Source organism: Pezoporus occidentalis, unplaced genomic scaffold, assembly GCF_034315485.1.
Source record: "Pezoporus occidentalis ecotype Australia unplaced genomic scaffold, CSIRO_AGI_Poc_V1 ctg21, whole genome shotgun sequence".
Classification (NCBI taxonomy): Eukaryota; Metazoa; Chordata; class Aves; order Psittaciformes; family Psittacidae; genus Pezoporus; species Pezoporus occidentalis.
In genome coordinates this window covers 5,173,794-5,197,423 of record NW_026913964.1, presented here as the reverse complement: position 1 = coordinate 5,197,423, position 23,630 = coordinate 5,173,794, and the positions used below count along the sequence as shown (strand labels likewise).

Below are 23,630 nucleotides of genomic sequence, written 5' to 3'. Positions count from 1 at the left end.
CACAGCACTGCAAGTATTGCTACAGGATACTTCACACAGTTTAGGTTGGAGAGGTAGTTTTGGTACAGTCAAGTGTAAATGTATTCTTCCATGCAACTTCATAGTCATACAGTTTACGAATGCTATATACTTAATCTACAAAGCAACTTAGGTAAGGACAGCAATGCACTAACCCAAGTTAATTGCTTTAGCCACTTATACTGTTAGCACAAAATAGGCCTTAAGTAAAGAGAGTGTTTTTCAGGCAGAAGAGAAAATTGCTAGATATTATGCCTTTTGTTACAGTTTAACCTGATTCCCAAAACAGCTCACTGTTTTAAATTTCTGACATTTAAAAAGTATGCCAGCAAGAGAAATAAGCATGTCAAGAGTATTTTCTTACATTACCTATTTTATTACTGTTAAATTCCCTAAAGACTTTTTCTAAATAATCATAGAATCATAGAATAGTTAGGGTTGAAAAGGACCTTAAGATCATCTAGTTCCAACCCCCCTGCCATGGGCAGGGACACCTCACGCTAAACCATGTCACCCAAGGCTCTGTCCAGCCTGGCCTTGAACACCACCAGGGATGGATGGAGCATTCACAACTTCCCTGGGCAACCCATTCCACTGCCTCACCACCCTTACAGTAAAGAACTTCCTCCTTATATCCAATCTAAACTTCCCCTGTTTAAGTTTTAACCCGTTACTCCTTGTTCCATCACTGCCGTCCCCAGTGAAGAGTCTCTCCCCAGCATCCTTAAAAGCCCCCTTCAGATACTGGAAGGAATAATGTCTGTATTCTAAAATGGCTAAACATAAAAATAAAACTTTATTTAATTTTGTGTCTGAAATAGTGTGATTAACCGCAGCTTTACTCAAACTTACTTACATTTTCATATAGTGCTTCCAGTGTTTCCAGATCTACTATGGAGTCATCAACACACAGTATAGCTGTATAGACACAATGACAAATTAGATGCTTGAACATCTTAAACTTAAGAGTTCAGTTTGGCTTCCTGAGAAACGTATTAAGGAGATCTGACCTTGACATATTTATATTCAGTTAATATTTTATATTTTCAGCATTTTACTTTTGTTTTGATTTCAAGTCACAGCACTCATGAAAAAACTTCTTATAAACTCTTAGGAGTCTCCGGAGAATGGAGTTCTACTTTTCCTCTCCAGTATACTCAGCAAAGATATGACCTGCCAGGCATTCACCTGAATACCTAGGTGGCCACGCAGAACATAAGAACAACTGATACCAGACAGATTTCATGGTAGCTTATAAGGATGGATAGGAATGAATTGAGAGTTGGAGTATTTAGGTCTCCCGATGGGAGATCTGCTTGACTTGGCACTAGCAATGTTGGAAAGTAGACAGACAGACAAACTTGCAAGATTTGCAAGGTGCAAATTTGCAGGAATAGCAGACTGTACTATGGATTTTTAAGGTATCTTCATAAATCAGGTCACGTTCGATTTAGCTTTATCCTCTTGAAAACTATCGACATGACAATTTCCAGAGAAATACTTTTACACATCATACAGAGACACCTAAGTATACTCTTCAGGGATTCATTATGCCTCATTACCGAAAATGAAAAGTCTCAACATGTTTCCTTAGTTCCAAATGTTACTACATTTGTAATATATGATGTTAGGTGTTTCTGACATTTGCAAATCCCACTGCAATTCAGGTAATGTACTGGGACTCTTCTGAAAACTAAATAGTATCACTTCATGTTGATTTCTAATGCTCTCTAATGTTAAATTCCAGGAAACTGAGAGATGCACAATGGAACAGAAATAACTTTGGATGTTTAATTTTTTTTAAAGCTGGCTTTTCCTCAATACTCATAATGGGACTGGGCACAATTTCTGAACTCCTGACGTGTTTAAATGTTGCTGGGAACATTAATCCTAAAAGAATCAAATTTAAGGGGTCTACCAATTTTCCACGTAATCAGTGACTCATCAGTAGCTAGTATCTGATAAATTTTAATTTCAACTATATTATATTTTTCAAAGGAAACTTGACTGTGAATTTAGAAGATTTTAAAGCTCTTGATGTATTTGCAATTCATGTTTGAAAGGGGCAAGGCACACATCTTTAAATAATTATTTAAAAGTAATAAGCTTTCGCCTGCTCTTCCACCTACCCCACGATTTTACATTGTGAAATTAACCAGCAGGCCAGTAAATTTTCTCTGTGGCAGGCTAATTAATTTTATTAAAAGGTCCAATGACATTTAGAATGTTTTAAAATTTTGCCTGTCAATTATGATTCTATCTGTTGACATTATACCTTGGCTAGAAGTAATGAATTACACGGAAGAAAACAGTATCAGTGAAAAAACATCAATAGCTCCAACTATTTTTGCCCTATTCAAAAGACACAAATAAACTTTTAGAGTATAACCAAAATCATTACAGATTCAATCTATGAGATCATCTGTTGGCTCTTGCAAGATGGTTCCATGAGTTGCATTATATTTTGTATTATCCGATATTTCAAAAGAACCCAAGAGACTGGAAAACCTATTGGAAAATTGGTTTCATAGTTCAATATATGTAATTGCTAAGACTTTAATATGCATATTGAGTTCAAAACCCCTTGTAGTTTCACTTTCATCTTATTTTTGAATATTCCAAAATCTGCTTACAAGGAGAAGTTTATTTGTCAAGAGTTATCTAGAAAAGCAACTTATTGGAGACAATCTGAATTCATACTAGAAATGCAAAATGTGTAACTAATAGTACATTTTTTTTTAGCTGCAGAACTATTATAGTAACAGGAAGTAGTTTGGGAAAAAGAACACTTTAGTAAGAAGTTTAAGATTTGCACATCTAACTGGAATTTTCAGTCAAGGATTTATCAGAAAAAAGTCCTCAAAATCAGAGTGGCTTTTAATGCTGCATTTTCTTATCTATGTTTCTGCACTGAATACCAGTTCTAAAGAAATCAGTGTTCTTTTGAAGTGACATGATAAAGCAAAAAAATGTTTGACATTAAACTAATAAAATACAGTCTGATAAATGAACATATTTTTAACAGAATTAATAATTGGCGACATTATTATTTTCTCTTTTGGGCAGGATGTGATTGCATTTAAGTACAAAGAGAGAAAATACTTTCTGATTTACTTGCTATACAACCTGTCCCATGCTATTATTGGCAGTGTCCATACAGACAGGCTGCAGTTAAATATCTAGCCATATTACTCAATTCAGTGACAGCTGGTCATCTTACAATGTTAATATATATAGACCCTGACTTGCAAAAACTTGGAAGTACTGTCAAAATCCACAGCCTCCTTTATTTCATCTTTATGTATTTTAATATCTTTGTCTTTCTGTCTTTTTCATTCAAACTGGTTAAATCTTATGCCATAGACATTTGGAGAAGACAAAAACATGTAAAATACAGCATGGGTAATACATTCACAGTGTGCTGTGTAAATTAACTTGAATTTGGGCTGCTGAAAAAAAAACATTACACTACTTCAAAGAATCTAATTATTTTACCTTTTACTTAAGAGTTAAAGGAACAAAAGCTTCATAATTTTTCTGCGAAAAATGTAACCCAGTTTTAATCATATGTTTATTAACATTATTACAATGAATAAAAAATGGTAAGCTTTTCAAAGTGATCTTTCTGATACAGTGAATTTAACTGTGATACTTCACTGCATTAAGACTCACATAAATATAAGTAATATAGGTGAAGTATCATAAATCTACAAAAGAGGCTCCAAAACAATTATTAGCTATTACGGTATCAATCACCATCAGTGGTTTTTACTTTTATCTTGCTTTCTAGTTAGCTGTCTTCCTTACACTGTCAGTTCAGTTAGAATATTTCACCTACACCTCACAATATGTCAAAAGGAAGTAGACTCATGCTGTGAAAAGCTGGTAATTTTATTGGGTTCCTCTACCTTTAAAAAATCTGTTACTTGGCCAAGTCTGGTTTCTGAGATCCTTTTTTTCAGGGAAATTGAGGCAAACATTTTTATGTGGCCTATGGTGTCTGCTCACAACAAGAAGAATTTATATACACAAGGATCATTAGTGCTGGGTTGCACCCATTAGGATATAATAACCGTCAGCTAGGACAAAAAACAGATCAGCATCATGCATTCAAACTAACAGGCACACATAAAAATACTTGCCAACTACATTTCACGTACTTAGAGTATTGCTTTGAATATAAACTTGTACCAAAGTTATTTAACAAACTCACTTTTTAAAAATGAATCTAACTGTAAAGAACAGATTCTTTACACACAGATTTTTCACATACTCTGCCTTATCAATTCAAAAACGTAGACCAAAGAAAAGCTGAGAATTTAAAGCGTACTGTGTGCAGCCTACATACAATTTAGGACTTAGAGGTTAAATATCAGAAAGATACTTTCCTTAACCAGCTTAAATACCAACAATCTTAAGGCTGATACTGATACACAGCCTCACTCTTACTAAACATATTTTGGTTAAATCAGGATTTAAGTCCTGCTGACAGAGCTTACATGTACTCAGCAATATCAAACCATTTAATGTGATGATTAAAGTATGAAATATGATGAAATCATCTTAACTGCTCCCTAATGATAAAACAGAAATATGTTATTTAAATAAAAAGAGCTTTCCAAAGTTACATTTCCTTGGCCTGGAAGTACTTCACTGTCTAACGTAGTACATTCTGCTGAGTTAGGCTTGATTTCATGCGAACATGAAGCCCATCAATGGAAATTTAAATTAAATAGTGACTGATCTAGTCAATTAGAAAATGACAACTGTTAAATGCAAATCCCTACTTGGAAAACCAGTTAAAATACCCAAGTCACTCTGGTTTACTTCTGCCAACTTGATGTGTTTTTGACCTGTATTTAACTATCATGCAACACAAAAGCCATTAAAATATACATTACAAAGAAACACTATGGGCGTAATGTAGGTTTAGAAGACAGAAAGCTCAGCTCCTGCAAGAAGTCAGGAGCAAAAGATTCTGGCAATAATGTTAACCTACTCAATTCAGGCTGGATGCCCAAGAGATTCACAGAAACATGTGTTGTGAGTTTTCCAGAGAAAAAACAAAACCAAAAACGCTGCCCCCCCAAAAAAACCCAAACCTTTTAAAGAAAATTGTTTCCCAACTTCTGAGATGGGTATGCAGCAGCTATCTATACTTCATTCATAGTATACATATATAGAGAATGCATACTTGTCATAGTTTGTGTAGGTAGGAAAGTCATGCAACTTCGATCAACAGTTTCTAAATATTTATAATCTATACTTCCATTCTGCAGAATATTTTAGTTGAAACCCCCATAAAACTATTTTCACATAGTGCAAGTAAGAAATATTCCAAAGCATTTATCTTTAGCCAGAAGTATTTCCAAAATATAATAGAGAAAGGAACTGTGATCCTATTTGTGTTACACAATACAGTTAAAACACAAATTGAGATTCAGAAATTCTGAGCACACTAAGGTCTGAAGATTAGAGTGGCTTTGGAGTAGTCTACTTTATGCGCATAAAACATAGTCTTTTGGATGGTAAGCGCCTGGTTAACAATGATATGCCATAATAAATGGTTATATGCTATAATATATGATAAACCATAAATTGCACTAAGGAAATGCAACCTATTTATTTAACCTCTGTGGCTTCTCATAAGAGGAAGACCACACAGAAATCCCAGGATGATTAGAAGCATAATATGGAATTAGAATGATTATTGGATTATCAGTCTGAGTGAGTTAATCTGATGTTCATATTTTCCCAGTTATGTACTCCAATATGTTGACAATGGAGGGTAAATCACAAAGTTGGAGAAGATCAATCAAACACTTTTCAACTGGTTGTCTGACATTGTACAGCAGTAACATAAGAGTGTTCTTTCTAGAAAGCTGGTCCCCTCTTACAATGCCACGGAAAAAAATTTGGTGCAGAATGGCATGATAGTTACCTGCATTGCTTAGCATTAGAATATCTGTTACACTATAATAAAAATATATTCTACATTTGAGAAGCAACAAAAAAAAAACCCAGTAACGAAGGTGGATCTACAAAAGCAGATGGCATAACCTAAGCTTTTCAACAAAATCCATTCTAATAAAACCCATCTAAGTGTGATTGAATATATTTTTCTAATTAATTTTCAAAGCTTAGCATGTCTCTGAATAGATAATTTACATTGTTGGTGAATAAAAGAATGTTTCAAATGCACAATAAACATACCAGGTCCCCATACATGCTATTACAGGTTGGCCAGTGCCATCCTGATTTAATAAATGGAGTCTAAGACATTCTATTTAATTGTTTGACATCTAGGAAAGAAAAAAAAAATACTAAATTAGCATTAGAAATAGTCTCAATGCTAAGCATCAGCGTCACACTCCCCACTTTGCCATATAGGGTAAGTTCTATCAGTGTTGCAGTGTTACACTGTTAAACTCTTGCCTTGGTAAATGTACTAGCAAAGTCTGCAGCTGTTCTGTGTGGAGTAAGATGGCACTTCATTGCCACAAATAGTACAACAGATTATAAAGTGTGCATCTGGTGTGATCTACGATCTCATCTCACAGATTTGGTCCCAAGGAAAACATACCAGCATGTAAGACCATCTAGTTAATGCATTCTGATTGAAATCAGGGGAATTAGACAGTGAACTATTTCTAGCAATGTACAGAAGCAGAACTTCTGATGCCTCGTAATTTTAGTGGCAAAATGCAGATACTATGGAGGTAGGGAGGGATTTGGGATAGTCACTCCACTTGACATAGGTGTCTACATTTTCTATACATCCCATTTTCTGTAACTAAAACTATTTTTCATCTGGGCTCCCCCATAATTTTGCCAGTTTACTCTTGAACAAAGATCTCAGTAGCTCATGGGAAGCCAGTACAGATTATGTATGCTGCAGTAAAAATTATTATTATGCATTTTTGAGTATACTGCTATTGCTAGCTACTATATTGGGAACTGCTTGAGTGACTGAAATGTTGCCCTGGAAAAAGCTGAGGCCAGTGCCCACCGAGGGTCTTTGCATACAGGTATAATCACTATTTCCCATTTGAAACAAAACTGAAACACCTCACTATGAAGCAAGTTATAATATTCAGCAGCAAAGCCACACATGTTTTCTTGAACCACAAGTTTGTCTCTCAAACTGTAATATTTCAGCTGAACAATAACAGGAAAAGTAAGACAGAAGTGCACTGATACGAAATGGAGATTACTTCTCTGAGTGTGTTAAAGTATGTTCTTTACCTAGCAGCTGACCTCCAGTATCCCTCATCTCTTCTTCATCAAGGTTTTTAAAAACTGTAGAGGATCAACCTTGAAAATAATCTCAAATGTATGCACGACTTGATTATTGCTATTTCATTTTTAAATAAAAATACAGATCCTATATAGCATATTGAGACAGATTTTCTGGCTGCTTCCTCTGTTCAAGAAATTATTATTATTAAATAGTGGTCCAATCAGAAAATATATTACATTCTTCAGCACCAGATTCACTGATAAAATTTGTCAGTGAGCTCAGAACATTACAACACCTAGGTTTTCTCCTCCTCTCCCAACTACCAAAAAGCTGAGTATTAGACAGGAACAGCATGACAATTTTAAATGTCCCTCTGCATCACATAATACCTACAATAGCCAAAATATTCACTTCTTCATTGTCTTCTACCTAAACCATACTCATACACAGTAAGAATTTAAACTTATCTGCAAAAGATGAACTTCACTCTCTCAAACATGTGTGGGAGATTCCCTTCCTGAAGTATGGCAGCTGGCTCATTATCAAATTCAAAAATGAAACATCTGGGCGCCAGAGATAATCATTTGCTTGTTTTGTACTGTGAGCTATATACAGAATATGCTGTGAAGCTATATAATTTGAGAGGGTAATCCTACTGATGCAGAACTCTTACACTGCTTTCAAGAAGGATGTAGCTTTTCTTGTGATTACTCTTGTTTTGCCTTCTCTACAAGTTTGCACGCATCTGTACGCATAGCTTTTCTATCAGTAGAAACATTTTCTACTTCTCAGTATTTCTGTAACTGCTACTTCAGGTGCAGTAATCAGTACACTGCTCATTGACAGCAAATTCATCTGTACGTGGCTTTTCAACAAACATGGTCAGAAAAAATTGGAATAAAATTTGATATCCGTTTCTTTTCATGTTTACTTTTTTTTTGCTTCTGGTTTCTTCATTCTCTATTGCAAGCTGCCAAAGACCATGAACTTTCCTCTTTCCTGTCTTTCACATACTGAATTATGCAATGGAAATTGGCTTGAAAAAATGGATGAGCGCTTATTTTTCATGTTTTCTAGAGCTAGTTCTTTGTAACTTCATTTTGTAAAAAAACCTTTGATGTTCATCACCCAACAATCATACAGGTTTTTGGTTAGGTGTTCTCATGAGCTATTTAGCTTATTATGATAATTTTTCATTTATTATATTTACTATAGCAGTCTTCAAAGAATTTGCCTGCTGTTTAGCAGGACTGCACACAGATTTAAATTAAACAACATACCAGGGGATAAAGACAAAAAGAGAAACGAGCATAATTCTACTGTTGTCTTCATTGTAGCATGCTTTTCTAAAGATCCTCTGTACAAAACAGATCTTTTTCCCTGAGTCTGGCAAACCCTTTTTTTTATTTCCCTAGATGATAGTCTCTGAACACAAATCTTGACCGGAATCATTCATCCTGCTTTGTTAATATATTTCAAAAAGTTCCATTAACAGTTTTCCCAAGTCCCATTTGAATCTCCTAGCTGCTTCCATAAGCAAGAAGCAGCATACCCTATTGCTGCCTTGAGCAACACATGTGGTGACAGGCCGATCATTTGCTACCTCAGAATAGAGAGCGTGATGAGTTATAAACTTTCCTTTAGTGACAGCACTTGTTTTGGTGTCTCTCTTCTACCAACACTATTTTTTATTAAACTTGTAGGACTACATTAGCTATGTCTTCAATTGCAAGTAGCGTAGTCTTTAGAAACAGATTTGTAGACAGCAACAGCTGGTCCTGAGGATCAAGGGTTCACACTATACACATTTCGGGAAGTTTTAACCATCTCTGATCTGATCCAGCAAAATTTAAAGCCTGCTGTAGGTGGAGACTGCTGGCACACTCCTAGAGCAAATCTTTTCATTCAACTTAATTCTTAATGATGTTTGCCCACTCTGAGACTGCTCTGCATTGCTCTGCAATGCAAACACAGCAAAGGGGCTAACTGGTAGATTTGACTCACAAGTGTACTGCTGATTTGACCTAAAATGCTACTGTATACATACCAAACATCTGACTTATTCTTTTCTCTTAAATTTGCTATGAATTGGCCAGAGGGTTTCAAAAGCTATAGAAGTACAGCAAATGACTTGAGAAAGACACAGACAGAGATATGTTCCATTTTAGTAGAACATCATGGCATGGAAAATAAAAAATCACAAAAACATCTCCAAAGATACTTAAGAATACTACCCAGTTTTTATAATACAGCTTCTATCCTATCTTATGCTGCTGTAATTCCTGCCAGGAAATTATTCAGACCTTTAGTAACACCAGTTTTTTTCCATCTCATTCTGATACCTTTCACACAATACTGGCAGGCACAAAATTATTCCTTCTTTTCGTTGTTTCCCTCCATTCCAAGAGACATCTGTAAGCCTTTGTGCTTTCAAAGTGCTAGATGCTCAAAGGCTCTTCTGAAATTAATAATAATCAATGCCAGCAGCATCTCAACACCCTTCCCAGTGTTTGCATGTGATGGAGGGAAAACAATAGCAAAAAGGAGACATCAACTTGAATTCTTCCAGCAGTTGTTTTAAATGGTGAATATTTTCCTTTTTTAATGTGAAAAAGAAATAAACAATATGCTTAAACAATATCTTCTAAAATCCAGAACATAAGCAGAATCTGAATTACCCTAGTGTTCTGAAGATTCTGTATTTCTCTACAGTCCTACTGGCAAACTAAGATAATTTCTACCAGTAATGGAATTTATACTCTGAGTAGCTCTGTGCTTTGAAAAATGCCATCCAGTAATCATCTTTCTGATGATTGCTACATGGTAGCTGCATCAGTTTGGAATGTGTTTTTTTAAATTTAAACATTCAACAAATACTGGCTACACGCTTGGAGGGAAAAAGATTTGTATATAAGCATTTGATTTCATTTTTGTCAGTGGAGGACTTGCTTAAAAAAAAAGGAGGGAACTGCAGGGGAGAAATATAAAACAAGAAAGTAGTGTTTGAGAAAACACTACAGAAACTGATATGCTAACTGAAACGGTATAGAGGATTGTATCTAAATGCAATTCTGATTATTTAGGGGAAACTTTTACATATACCAGAATATACTGGAAGAATGGATTCTTCTGATAACTTAAAGAGGATAATACTCAAAGCACATTCTGTTAATGTATGAAATTCTCTGAAGGGGTCTATGAGAAAAAAATAGCCATTCAAATATGACACATTAAGTGCAAGAAACACCTACCTTGTTGAATATCCTTCATCTCCAGGTGCAAACTGGATATTAATATTCCTACAGTTTGAGACCGTTTTCCATCCAACAATTTGATAATCTAGAAAGATGATGCAAAATGATCTGGGATCAAATGAACACTCTATAAAGAATTCATTCACATTAATGACAGAAGCTAATTTGTGAATTGAATGTCTCTCCAAACATCAAATCTTTTTATTAACTAAATATGATAGTAAGAAATTCATCTTATCTCTATGCTCTTCACCTTAACAAATGGCTCATAAATGTAAGCTCGACTTCTTACCAGGTCTACCAAAGAACATCACCTCTTACTTGTAGGATGCTATTAAAAAGGGAAAAAAGACACATCAAATATTTATTCTGGAATTTGTTTTTTCCCTCTTTTCCTTTAGTTGATCAGCAGAACTATGTAAGACACCCTGAGTACATCACAAGTTCCTTAGGTTGTCTGCTAGTTTATATTTCAGTGTGAACACATTTAAGTCTATCTTTTTGACAAAGGATTGATTCCTGAACAAGGAAAATTGAAAAACTGTCTTTTTAAGCCCTTTCAGCACAATTTCTGGATTACTGAAAGAATGTTTTTCACTCTTGTATGAAAGTGCTTCTTCCACACCCTTGACACTTCACAAAGACTTGAGGATTTTGTTCACATTTGGGTAACAGACACTTGTTGGTACAATATACTGACACTTAAGAGTTTTATCTTTTCAGATGTTGGGTGGGGGAGGAGAAGAAAAGGAGGGAGGGAACCTTGAGGAAATTTTTGGCTGGTTAAACCTAGTGATACTGATGTGGATCAGTCCATAAATAATGAAATGTAAACCAAGAATTTTAGAAGTATAGTTCAGATGTTAGAAATACCAAAACCAACTTCCCACAATGATTGGACTGTTGGTATTTGTGATTTTGATTTATGCCATAGGGAAGATACAACAGCAGCACATCACAAAATTCAAAACAGAAGTTCTGCAAAATAAGAAATGTTCATATCCAAGCTGTTGTCGTACTTTATAGTACTGATGAACAAATAGCATTAAAAATACTGACTCACAAGTAAAATGAAAGCTAACAGCAAAGTTTTCCCTAAATTTGTATTTATAATATATGAACAATACTTAATCTACATATCAAAATTTACTTTTAATAGCTGGGTGACAATAATATTTGGATATTTAATAATATTAAAAACTTTAGGTAATTTTTATCCCTTATCCCTGTAATATTCTTTTAGATGCTCATATTGCAGATAGTTAACTGACAAAATTTGTACTAGCCCATGCAAATGTTTCTTATCTATGTTTTATAGGATTTAGGAATATTTAACTGTGCAACTACTTAGTCATTCAATTACATGAAATGCAGATTTGTAATAGAAAAATACAGGAAAAAGAGAAATGATAGTGACATTTTCATCTGAAAATGCAAATTTAGTTCTTATTTAGAGACTACTGAAATTGGACAATACACGAAGAAGCAGGTATACATGTTGCCTTCAACAAAGTTCTGACAGATATTTTATGTCCCTGTTGTAGGGACTAAACAGTTAATGAACTGATGTTAAAGTAGATGTTCTGCCAAAGTTGGAAATAAAATCTACCCTGAGAGGACTTTCAGCCTGTATGTATAGCACATATGCTGAATAGTAAAAAAGCAATACTATTTAAAGTGTTTTATTCAAATGAGAAACAATTCAGGGTCTTTACCTTCTGAGTACACAAGCAGACAAGATGATGTGGCTACAAGTTACTGTAAATGAATACTCTGCAAGCACATCCTGTTGATTGTGCTTTTTCACTGCAAAAGTAACTGCCCAGTTTATCTTGGTAATTTCTGAAGCTTTACATGAATTTGCTGAACTCCCAAGCACATTAACTTCTTACAGGGATAATTACAGACTTGAGTAGTATGCAATTTGTATAGCATTCACTGACCTCCAAGTTGACCTTGTTCAGGGGCAAATTCATAGGTTGTCATAAACCCATTAGACATGCCTAGTTTGAGGCAAAACCTTTCCAGACTATAGCTGTTGTAGACAATATATTTGAAATTATCCTATTAAAATATTTTTAAGTGGTAATATATTCTCCAGATATGATCAAACTAGCTCACGTTGCTAAGCAAGACTTCCTTCACAGATTAGTAAAAAAAAGTTTAAAGATGACCCTGCATAATTTTAAAACCTAAACCAGAGATTCATGTTTTAAAATGGCCAGCTCACTCTATGTTCACATGCATTTTAGACAAATGTACACATGGTCACAATTACCAGGCACCAAACTAGACTCAGACTACCTGAAACAGTTTCAACCAACTGAAATCTTTAACTGAAGGTTAATACCTTATTCCTTAGAGAGCAAAACTGGAGCAACAAGACAACAGAATAGCTTAAATTGGCCATAAAATACTCTAAAAACACAGTTATAATGCTGACATACATTTTTTACAACCAATGTGTGACTTGAAAGATCTTGCAATACAGAACATATTTTCAGAGATACTCATTTTCCCAAAAATTCTGGTTATTCTGGGAAGTCACTGTGACAGGGAATTAAGCATGTCTGTGAATTCCAAATAGAAATGAGACACAAAAAATATCAGCACTTTTCCAGTTCATAAAAAAAAATAAGGCAAATGAAGTAAAAGTTTGTAAAGACTGCACTGAGCTAAGCCTATGCTTTTAAAAGACAAATCACTGATCACCTCTCAGCATACTGGGACTTGCTTGTAGCTGGCAGTGACAGGTAAGCAGCTAAAATCCAGCTGACGCCAGTTGATGCTTCTATGCCAGCTGGCAGGCTTTGCCAGCTGCCGGCTGCTCCTCCGGACTATGAATGTATCTTTGTAATGGATGCAGCATCTTCTGGCTCAGTGACAAAATCGTAACTGCGGGTGCTAATTCATTTAATTCACTGATCCATAACATTATTTTCTCTGTGTGGTGTTCCCTGACTACTTTTTAATGTTATTAAGTGGGTTGACTTGCTGTACGCAAGTGCCTCTCCTACATCTTGCAAATACTTGTAATCTAATTTAAAAGCAGAGGCACATTGAAGCTTAAATGCATTCATAAATTACCCTGTCATTCCCACCAGAAGGTGTTTCTCTACTGTAGCCAGAAATGTATTTCATTAAATATTATAGGATAGACTTCACTGTTTTGTCTAACTGCAATGTCTACATTCTATCCAGGACACTTACTGGTGCTAAAATCTGAACAGATTCAGTTTACTTTGGTGATTAAAAGCCAAGTCCTTCCTCCGGCTGGTACATGGATTCTTTCCATAATAAATTTACTGAGAGAAACCATAGGCTAAAAACTATCTTGCATATCACAGTGTTTCCCTCCATTCCCACTCATTAACTTTTATGGTGAAGTCACCAGCCTGGACCCACAAGTAGTCTGCTGAAACTGTGTTCAAGCAAAGGAAGAATATCCTGTACAAGAAGCAAGTAAGTATGCCCTTCTAGCCATTCTGCATAAACAGCCCAAGAGGCTCCAATGAAATTTCAGAAGCTTAGGACTAGACATTATCTCTTATATGTCGTTTCACAGGAGAGCCAAGTTTAACTATTTTTTATTTAATATAGATGAACCATAGTTTTATCTTTTTTATTTAATATTTAAAAAATATTTCAGGAGACATTCTGTTTGCAGTCCTACTGGATGAAAACAAAATAGTATTTTTAGCCTTTTGCTAAAAGACATGCAAACGGCAATTTCTCAGTATAAAATAGGAGGTAAGAAATGAACTAGTAAGGAACTTATTTCAAGATCTTTATTCCTATCAAAACTGTAAAAATAAGATAAAGGCACAAAATAGATATTTACCCTTTACAAATACTTTCCATATCCTACCTGACTGCAGAGCTTTGTTATAAGTAAAGAAATGTCATATTCATTTTTCTCCGTACAGCATAAAATATAAAAATAAAGTGAGAGTGCCTCCGAAGAGCAAATACTAGCATTTACTACTTCTACTCAAGTTTGAACACTATTTATTATCTTATGCAGACAGCTGAAGACAGTCATTGTGTCTCAGCCCTGCAAAGCTTCCAACATTTTCTGCAATATCTGCCCTTATTGCGGAAACACAAAATTCATTAATTGTAATTCCTCATTTAGTTAGATGGATAGATGGATAAAAAACTTGCTGACAGACATATCCCTTTCAGTTAAAAACATGCAATACACTCAAAATATTGACACTCTTCTTAAATGAGAACACATGTTAATAATTATGTGAAGTCTGTTAGAGATAATAGACAACAGAAAAGTCATTATCTTTAATGTCCTCCTGTGTCTTTGAAATGATAATCATTGCACTAAACAGCCAAAAATGATTGATGGACTTTCATTTGGAGCATACACCTGACACAAATTACTTAACATTTACGCATTTTTTTTTGTAAGATGAAGATAGAGTGACATCACAAACATGCAACTATCCTGTTTCTTGAAAAGTACAGAAAAGACCTGAGGTTTTGAGAATAAGTTACTAACAAGTGCTAAATATTAATGCAGCTTCAAAATACGTTTAAGTCCAGCAATGGCACTACAGAATGCACTTGGAATAAATCACAATAAGGGAATGTTCTTCTCTAAATTACCTTTTTTCAGGCTTACAGGGTATCGTAGTTTAATACATAATGAATCATGGCTTTTGTTTCATTTCAAAATATATGTCACAATTCTGTCTGGTATTACAAGAACAGATTTTGGTTCTGCAAATTTAACAGGAAAGGGAGAACCTATGGATTGAAAACCATTACATGTGCGTATCAGCTTAAAAATGTTCATGGCTATGTACAGATGAGAAATGTTAACAGTTTAGAATGAATGAAAGCAAAATTCCTTACATGTAAACTTCAGTCCTGTATCTGACATGAAAACATCTGCAGAATAATTTCAGAGTCTTGAGAAAGATGTTAGATCCTTCAAATTATATTCAAATCTATTGATTTCTTTTTCTTTCAAAAACAACCAGTTGGTTTTGGTTTGGGTTTTTGTTTGTTTTGTTTTCACAAAAATAGGTGAGAGTTTTAATATTCTAATTGATTTCAGTTTTCATTGTTTTCATGAACAACTAAGGGCTTTAATGGTACTGTACTGAATATACTTACAGTTGAACATTGTTGATGCATAAAACTTCCTAACTGAAGTCCATTCACAACCTGACAAATGTAACTTTCAGTATGTTTTTTTTTTTAATAAACCATACATTCCTAGATGAATGCTTTAATAAGAGTGTTAGTGGATAATACAATAGGTGCAGAAATCATATGTCTGGAATGCTACACCTGAAATCTAAGCATAACAAAATATAGAAACGATGATGAAAACAGTCTCGATTAACAGCTGTCCTTTCACAAGCATGTCAGGGATACCTTAAAAATAGGCCTTAAAAATAAGATTAATATTTGAAAGGCATTTAAAGTCTATATGTCCAATAGAATTAATCCCTAAATTGAAGTTATGTACTAAATTAATCTGGCAGATCTAGTCCTTTTTCTTCTTGATTTCCAAGGTGTAACTTCTAAGTAATTTTCCAAGTGAGACAAACTACAATCATTTGAAAAAGTTTCTCTAAAAACACCATCTTACATGGTATAAATACTTTTAGATCCAGTGTTTATTGCCAGGCTTCATCATACCAGTAACTTCCGTGTTTACAGTAAACAAACTGAATTAACCAAAACCAGAGAGAAATCTGATTTTCATGTGCTAATAAACTTTAATTTTGTCCACTAACTACAACTTTGCTTGCTGCAAATTCAACCATTTCAGAACTATGCTACAAAATAAAATCTACTCCTTCTATACATTACTTATCCATGTAGAGTTCTTAGAAAGTCTCTTCTCCAAGCAAGCAGTAGTCTATTTTCCATTTCATAAATATCACATCCAAAAAACTACTGCATTTTTTTACCTCATATAAGATTATAATGCTTTTAGTCTTACAATTCAGGAACATTTTTATGAAAGAAGAATCATAGTTATTAATTCTTAAATATACTGCACTATATTTTGCTCCAATATTGGGACATAACTAATATATTTATCTAGAGAGTAAATCATTGTTGCAGAATGACTCTAAGAGCAGAACCATAGAGTTCTGGAGGACTGTGCAAGCAAGGCAGGGGGTGGCCCCCACAGGTGGCCAGAGACCGGACCTGGGAGGAGAATGTGGAGGAAGCTGTGGGGGGCTAACCAATACTGTTATGCCAAGAAGGAGTGGCTGAATACCACTCCTATATATGTGTGAACTGCGTCACAAATAAACTAGAAGTTGCTTATCACCCATATTGGGTTGGCCTGTCTGCTTCTCCTCGCCGCTTACAAATCATCTTCATCCAGAAAAGACAGACATATTGCTTAAAAAAATAAAAAAAAATATTTTGACCATTATCTACGTAATACTTTGGAACTTTCATTTACAAGATTGCATTTCAGGGTTTTCTGAAATATTTCATAGGATGTAGAGTTGGGAAAAAATAAGAGTTTTTTTCCAAAGTTCCTAAATTTTCCAAAGGAGTGAACAATTGAAGAAGCATGAGCAGCTAAACACTTTGCAGAGCTTCTAAGTCCAGATAAGCATGACCACAACAAACTTCAATATGCCAGTATGTCAGAAAGGTACATCTGACCTTCATTTAAACTGTATTATTCTTACATTGCTTCACTATCAAGTGAATGTACTATATTTTCCAAAATAAGTTAATATATGCCAAAAAATAAACCACCCTCTATTCAGTCTTTGAAGCAATTTATATACATTTATATTAGCTGGAAGGTTCTTAGCTTGCCTTCCTTTTTTTTTTCTACATACTTGTTAGAATACCTTTTTTTTAATAACCACATTTCAAATTCTAATAATTTCATCCTCATGTCAGGATGATAGGTTCTAGAAACTAGAGTAACTCAATAAGAGTAACTAGTTACAGTAGAAACTAGTGTAACTCAAGTAATAACAAACTAGTGTAACTCAAGTAATAACCATTCCATGATAAGCCATTTTCTGGGGGCATGAAAGCAAAGAATTTGTGAATCATGAAAATGTTTCCACTCTGGAAAACAGGATATCTACCTATTTTCATTCACAGGACAATGGACAGAAAATGGATTTTATGTTTTTTACCGAGGTAATGGAATCATGATGTCATCTAAAGCATTTATGCACTTTGTCCTGGGTTCAGCAGTAGCAGCAGAACTGTCGTGGTTTAAACCCAGTCAGGCAACTCGTTCACTCACTCCCTCCCTTCTTTCCCTCCCCCTACTCCCGGAGGGAGGGAGAGAAGGATCGAAAAGAATGCAACTCCCACGGGTTGAGATAAGAACAGTTTAGTAACTAAGGTATAACACAAATCACTACTGCTACCACCAATAATAATAATGATAAGAGAAAATAACAAGGGAAGAGAATACAATATCACCCGCCGAGAAACGAGTTCGACCCCGAAGCCCCTGTCCTTCTGGGTAACTCCCAGTTACCCCCCACCCCAGGCATGACGTGCTGTGGTATGGAATACCTCTTTGGCTAGCCTGGGTCCGGTGTCCTGTCTCTGCTTCCTCCTGGCTTCCCCTCCTCCCTTGCAGAGCATGAGGCTCACAAAGTCCTTGGCCAAACCAAAACATCATTGTTATCAGCTCTGTTCCCAGGCCGAAAGTGAAAACACTGCACTGCACCAGCTACCAAGGAGGAGGAAAATGACTGCTACTGCTGAACCCAGGACACACTTCAAGACAGTATCAACTATATGTGTATCATTCTAAACAAATTTTTATAAAGATCTTCCAATATAGAAACACAGTCTCCCTACCCAAAATTGTTCTGCATTCCTCTGGTATCCTTATTCTTAGAAAGCTTTTCATAATTTTTCTTTGCAGCAGCTGCATGCACTTGATGACACTTACTGTGTGTTCCAATCAACCTTCTCTTTTCTAGACTAAACAATCATAATAATGCAATTCTTTTCTCAGAGATGATTTTTACACTTTTCATCATTCTCACTCTTTACTCTTTACAGTTATTAAACATTTGTAATGAAGGGCTGTAGTGCCTAAATCTAGACGCATTTCTTAACTGAGACATGGCTGAATAAATCGTCTTGCAAGCAATACTTCTACAATCTATCAGAGTTTCATTTTCACTTTTAAGTAATACCAGATTTGGCAACTCATGTTACTTTTGTGAGCCAAGAGTTAACTGGTATCTTGTTAATTGTATTAGCTTTGTGCTAGTCCCTACCTTTTAGACCACATCTCTGATACACAGAAGATTTCTAAAGGGTCTGCTCTAGTACATTTGAAGTCTCTTGCAACTTGGTGGTGGCTGCAGAGTTAATATTCCATTATCTAGGTCATATGTGAAAATACCAACTAACCAGACCCAGCATAGATGCCCAGAGAATCCTCAATATATTCTCTTATTTTGACACAGAGTATATATATGAGTACAAATATATTCGATATTACAAAGATTTATTTTATAAATTATGTATTATATTGTATGCACATTAAATATATGTGCGTATAAATACATATGAATATAAATACATACTCAGAAGTTCCCCTTCTGAGCATAGCTTGCCAAATAGTACTGGAAAACACACTATCCCTTCCATTTATGCAGGTATTTAGATATTTCTGGCTGAAAATGGTAGATGTCTACCAGCTGTAAGCAAGAAAAGCATAGCATACAGTGAATATTTTAATCTGTGTTGCTGTAAGGTGTCTACTATGTGGACAAATATGTAAGAATAGTGCAGAGTGAAATTTCTATAGGTTTAATGTGATTCTTTCCATAGAAACATTCACAGACTAAGCATCCAGATTATTTTCACTTCTTTCACAAAAAAATAATAATTCTGAGAATAAATTGAATATTATTTAGAACTGCAAGAGGACTGTAAATAGGTGGTAAAGACGTCACCATTTGACAAGCTACTAATTGTTAAAGTTGCCTTAGTCTTACAAAGTAGACCCAATTAAATGAGAAACAATTCCCCTCTAATTTGAGAGAATCTTACTTTCAATTCCATAAGGAATTTGATTGCTAAGCACTGATGTAATTCATGATGTAATTCATTCAAGGAGAAATTTATTAAGTAATCATGATTTAATAAGCAATCCTGCACCACCTGATGGCCTATCTTTTCTCTAAATACCAAGCAGGCTGAACTTAGTATATATAAAATGGTACGAAATATGACAGTTTCTGCAGAGAAGAGCAAGATTCATGTCTATCCTAATGTCTGTAGAAAGACAGACTATAGAATATGATACACTACAACACACGTAGCATCCTTAAGGCCAGACAAGCACAGATTTCTGTACTGAAGCAAAGAAAAAGATTGCTCTTTTAAAACCCTAGTAGGTAGACAAAATTGTTAGAAAAAAGGCAAGAAAAGCTGAGCCGAGAAAAAGCATGAGAAAACACAAATGAAGCCAGCAGAACTGAGAGTTTTACATTAATCTATGGGAGCTTTCTGTTACTATCTACTAATAAACCCTCCTATATCTAAATAAAATGTATCTCTACTGTTGTATCACTTGCAGGCCACAGAGACTGATCCACTGGAGCCAGCTTGCAGACATCTGGGTTTTCAGAGTGACAAAGAAAAACATAGGACCATCCAAGAGGACTGGCTGTAAAAACTCAGCAGCTACTATGAATTATTTAGCAGAGAAGGGTGGAAAGACAGGATATGCAATAAGGAAATGCTATATGCAATTAAATTCAAATTTCATCTGAATTCTGAAAACTGATTTATTTTTAATGTTTAAATTGACCAAATAATGGAAAGCTTAGTATTGCTGACCACGGGTTTTTAAAGTTTTCACAGAAGCCCTACAATTCCCATGGTTTATAACATCATGATCATAATCCCACGACTTTTACCAAATTAAAGACGTAATAATTGATATAACTCTTTATCTCTTTAGTCTTTGTATTTTCACACAGCACTTTAAAGCAACATTTTAATTTCATTTATTTTGGTAAATATGTTATAATAATAAGTTTAAAATAGTCTTAATAAGTTTACATTTAATAGCAAAACAGAGTTGAAACACTGACATAAATAGATATCTTTGAAAGAAAACACAATGGTTTTTCACAAGAAATAGTACTTATTATACCGTTATTTTCCATGGTGAAATGGAATAACTATTTTCCAATTTGATTTGACATAAAGTTAAGAGAGATTATTAAAAAATGTGCTGATGTAGCAAATAATTTAGTTTACAAAACAACAAGAAAAAGAATGATGAGATTTCATCTTTCGGAACACAGGCTTAATTGTCTACCTGGTTTGCTGTCATACACCTAGAGAAACAGGTATATTCACATAATTGGTGAGATTTTGAAATAGAAATGCAATTATTTGTTCATATCATTTCTTAAAATTACACTGGTTACATTCTTTTTCAAAGTTCTTTAAAACCTGTATTTCCTATTAAACATTTTTTTCTGAAAGAGGTAAATTAATGAAATGTGTACAAAAGCTGTGTACTAGATGCAATATGCACTCGAAGAGTTTGTCAAGTAAAGTATGTCAAAATGTTTTTCACAGAGATGTTCATGCTCAACTTCAGTCTAACATTTTAAGGATTATAAACATTACTGAATTTTGAATTTTATCAATTCTATAGTCTTATTTAACACTTCTCACTAAATACTGTGCTAAAACACAGTACAGGAAGCTTATGATTAAAGATGTTTTGAAAGATCTGATTGCACTGATACGTATCTATGCATGTATATTTCATGTTATATGTATTATAAAATTAAGATAGCATAACTTACATACAAAGTGCCCTCTTGTGGTTCCAAGCAGGTAATCTCTAAGAGATTTATGATATATTTAAATGGGTTTCTAAGATATAACCACACTGGTTTAGAATAACAGTATTTATTACTAGTTAGCCTGATTTTCAAACAGCAAATATTGCTAAGCCTTTTCTTTGTCCTCTCTACACACAGTAATTGACAAGTATATACTCTCTCTGTAATGGATCTTGGCTACGGCAGACAATATCTGTGCTATAGTAATGACACAAGTACTGCTTAAGTTTTTGTCCATTAAAGACATGATTGTCCTGCCCATTCCTGAATGGATTCTTCAGTTATACCAGGAAAAAGTTTTCTGGCATTCATTATTCAAAACATCTAACATATAAAGCCCTGTGTTGCTTTATACTTTATTTTTCCAGTAAAATTAATCTCAGTGGAAGAGAGGTTCGCTAGGGTAACAATGACAGCCTTTAATTATAAATCAGTTCAAGGGCAGACACAGCCTGAAATACGGGGACTTTCACGTACGTAATAGAATTTGTGTTCAGTTCTCTTATACAATACCTTCTCTACCTCACTGGGATGTGGAACTTTCATTTTCAAAGGCAAGAGATCTTCCAATGTAAGTAAGAGCCCACATTCTCAAGTAAGAATTAAATCAGCAGTTTGCTTTGAAATGAGACTTAGAAACCTATCATCTGTTTGTTCACAATAAACAAAAAGGGAGTTTTCTTAAAATGTAGAACTAAACAGTGACACAAAAGAATCAACTACAAAGAAAGAATAAATACCTTTTTGGCCTTGGGTTTTTTTTCATAAGTCTCTGATAATGGCTTTCTTTTTTCCTGAGTGGTGTCTTTGGAGAATAAATATTCAAACTCAGTAGTATCAAGTATATCAGGTTCTTCTAATGATTCCCATAATGTTGGCATAGCAGTTTTCCTATAAAGGAAAAGGTAATAATCAAATTTTCAATAAAATTTTATGAAGAACCACATTAGACCTAACTGCATCAGATGAAAATTCACAATAGATTTAAAACTCAAAGAAACATGCACTGCTGCTACACAATCAGCATTCTTTCCCTATACCTTGCACTGAATCAAAATGTTTTACAGAAGGCTGTTCCAAACAGTTTAGCTATTCCATATCTATGCCTGCTAGACTATTAAAATGCATTATTTGTATTGCAGCTTTTGGTACAACAACCAAATATTATAACTGCAGCTTATGAAATATGTCTCAAGAGATTTCTGCCACTTCAACTAGGATTAGGAGTATTTCAACAGCAGTTTTAAAAAATTCCCAGTAAACTATTTAGACCTATAAAAATAAACAATGTCAACAAACAGTGAACAAAATTTACTCAACCATATTTTAAGACCATTTGAGGTCATTTGTATAGGACTTGATTCACTGCATGTTAGCTGCAGTTGTATGTTCATATTTATCCTTGTTGCAGTTCTGAGAAACTAGAGTAATTACATGGCCTATATTTTTGGAGACTAACCAGTGTTCTGCTCCATTCAACCCACTGTAAATTTTAAATGTGTGTTATCTTCCCTTAGTTTTTTGCCTTCCAAAACCAGATTTAGTTTTGGAACAGTCTGGAACTTGTTTAAACAAACCTATAATATTATCTGGATTTAGAGAAAATACAATGTAGTGCTGCAAACACAGCACTTCATTTCTGAAGGAGCTATTTCAAAATTTCAATGTTTCTGGAAAATATGCTGGACAAAACTTTGAGTGCTCTTCTTGTCTGTTTATCAGCAGGAGGTGGGCCCACTTCTTCCAGCAGATGTCACTACAAGACAGTGAAATTATTTGCAAGGAAAAAAAAAAGGGATGAAACCCCCTAGAAAATACGAATGGCTGATGTCACTAAAAATACTTTTATTAGATGTAATTTGCAGAAAATGCAACACCTACAGATTCAGGCAAACCAAAGTTATGGGGTATTTCAGAGTTAGGATTTTTTTTTACTTGGCACTCAACTGTACATTTACTATTGTGAATGTCTGTGGAACTCCATTAGCATCCACTGATGCAGCATATTCTGTGCCACAGGACATGCTTACAGCTCCACAGCTTCACTCTCCCCAATACCAGAGTTTGTGTCAGCAACACAGAAAAATGAAGGATTCTTTCTGGCTCCAAAAGAAGAACTCTGAAGTCTTCGCTGGCTGTTGATCTGAGCAGCAGACCCCTGAAGAAGTTTCTAGTTCCAGTACAGACCATGAAAATGTTGGACCACTACACCTGGTGAACAGCAGTTCACCAGAAAGCTATGAATGGGACCTTACCTTGCAT

At 34.7% G+C, this 23,630-nt stretch overlaps 1 protein-coding gene across 6 annotated transcripts in view; it reads right to left on the bottom strand.

Moving 5' to 3' along the window:
* Positions 1-23,630, bottom strand: part of FMN1 (formin 1) — a 189,289-nt gene that overhangs the window by 63,791 nt on the left and 101,868 nt on the right. For all 6 annotated transcript variants that reach the window (XM_062619315.1, XM_062619314.1, XM_062619317.1 and 3 more), the window contains 3 exons: positions 22,109-22,259; positions 10,510-10,597; positions 875-936 (listed from right to left, as the gene is read on the bottom strand). In XM_062619315.1, the coding sequence (XP_062475299.1) occupies positions 875-936; positions 10,510-10,597; positions 22,109-22,259 (301 nt within the window). The remainder of the gene's footprint in view (positions 1-874; positions 937-10,509; positions 10,598-22,108; positions 22,260-23,630) is intronic.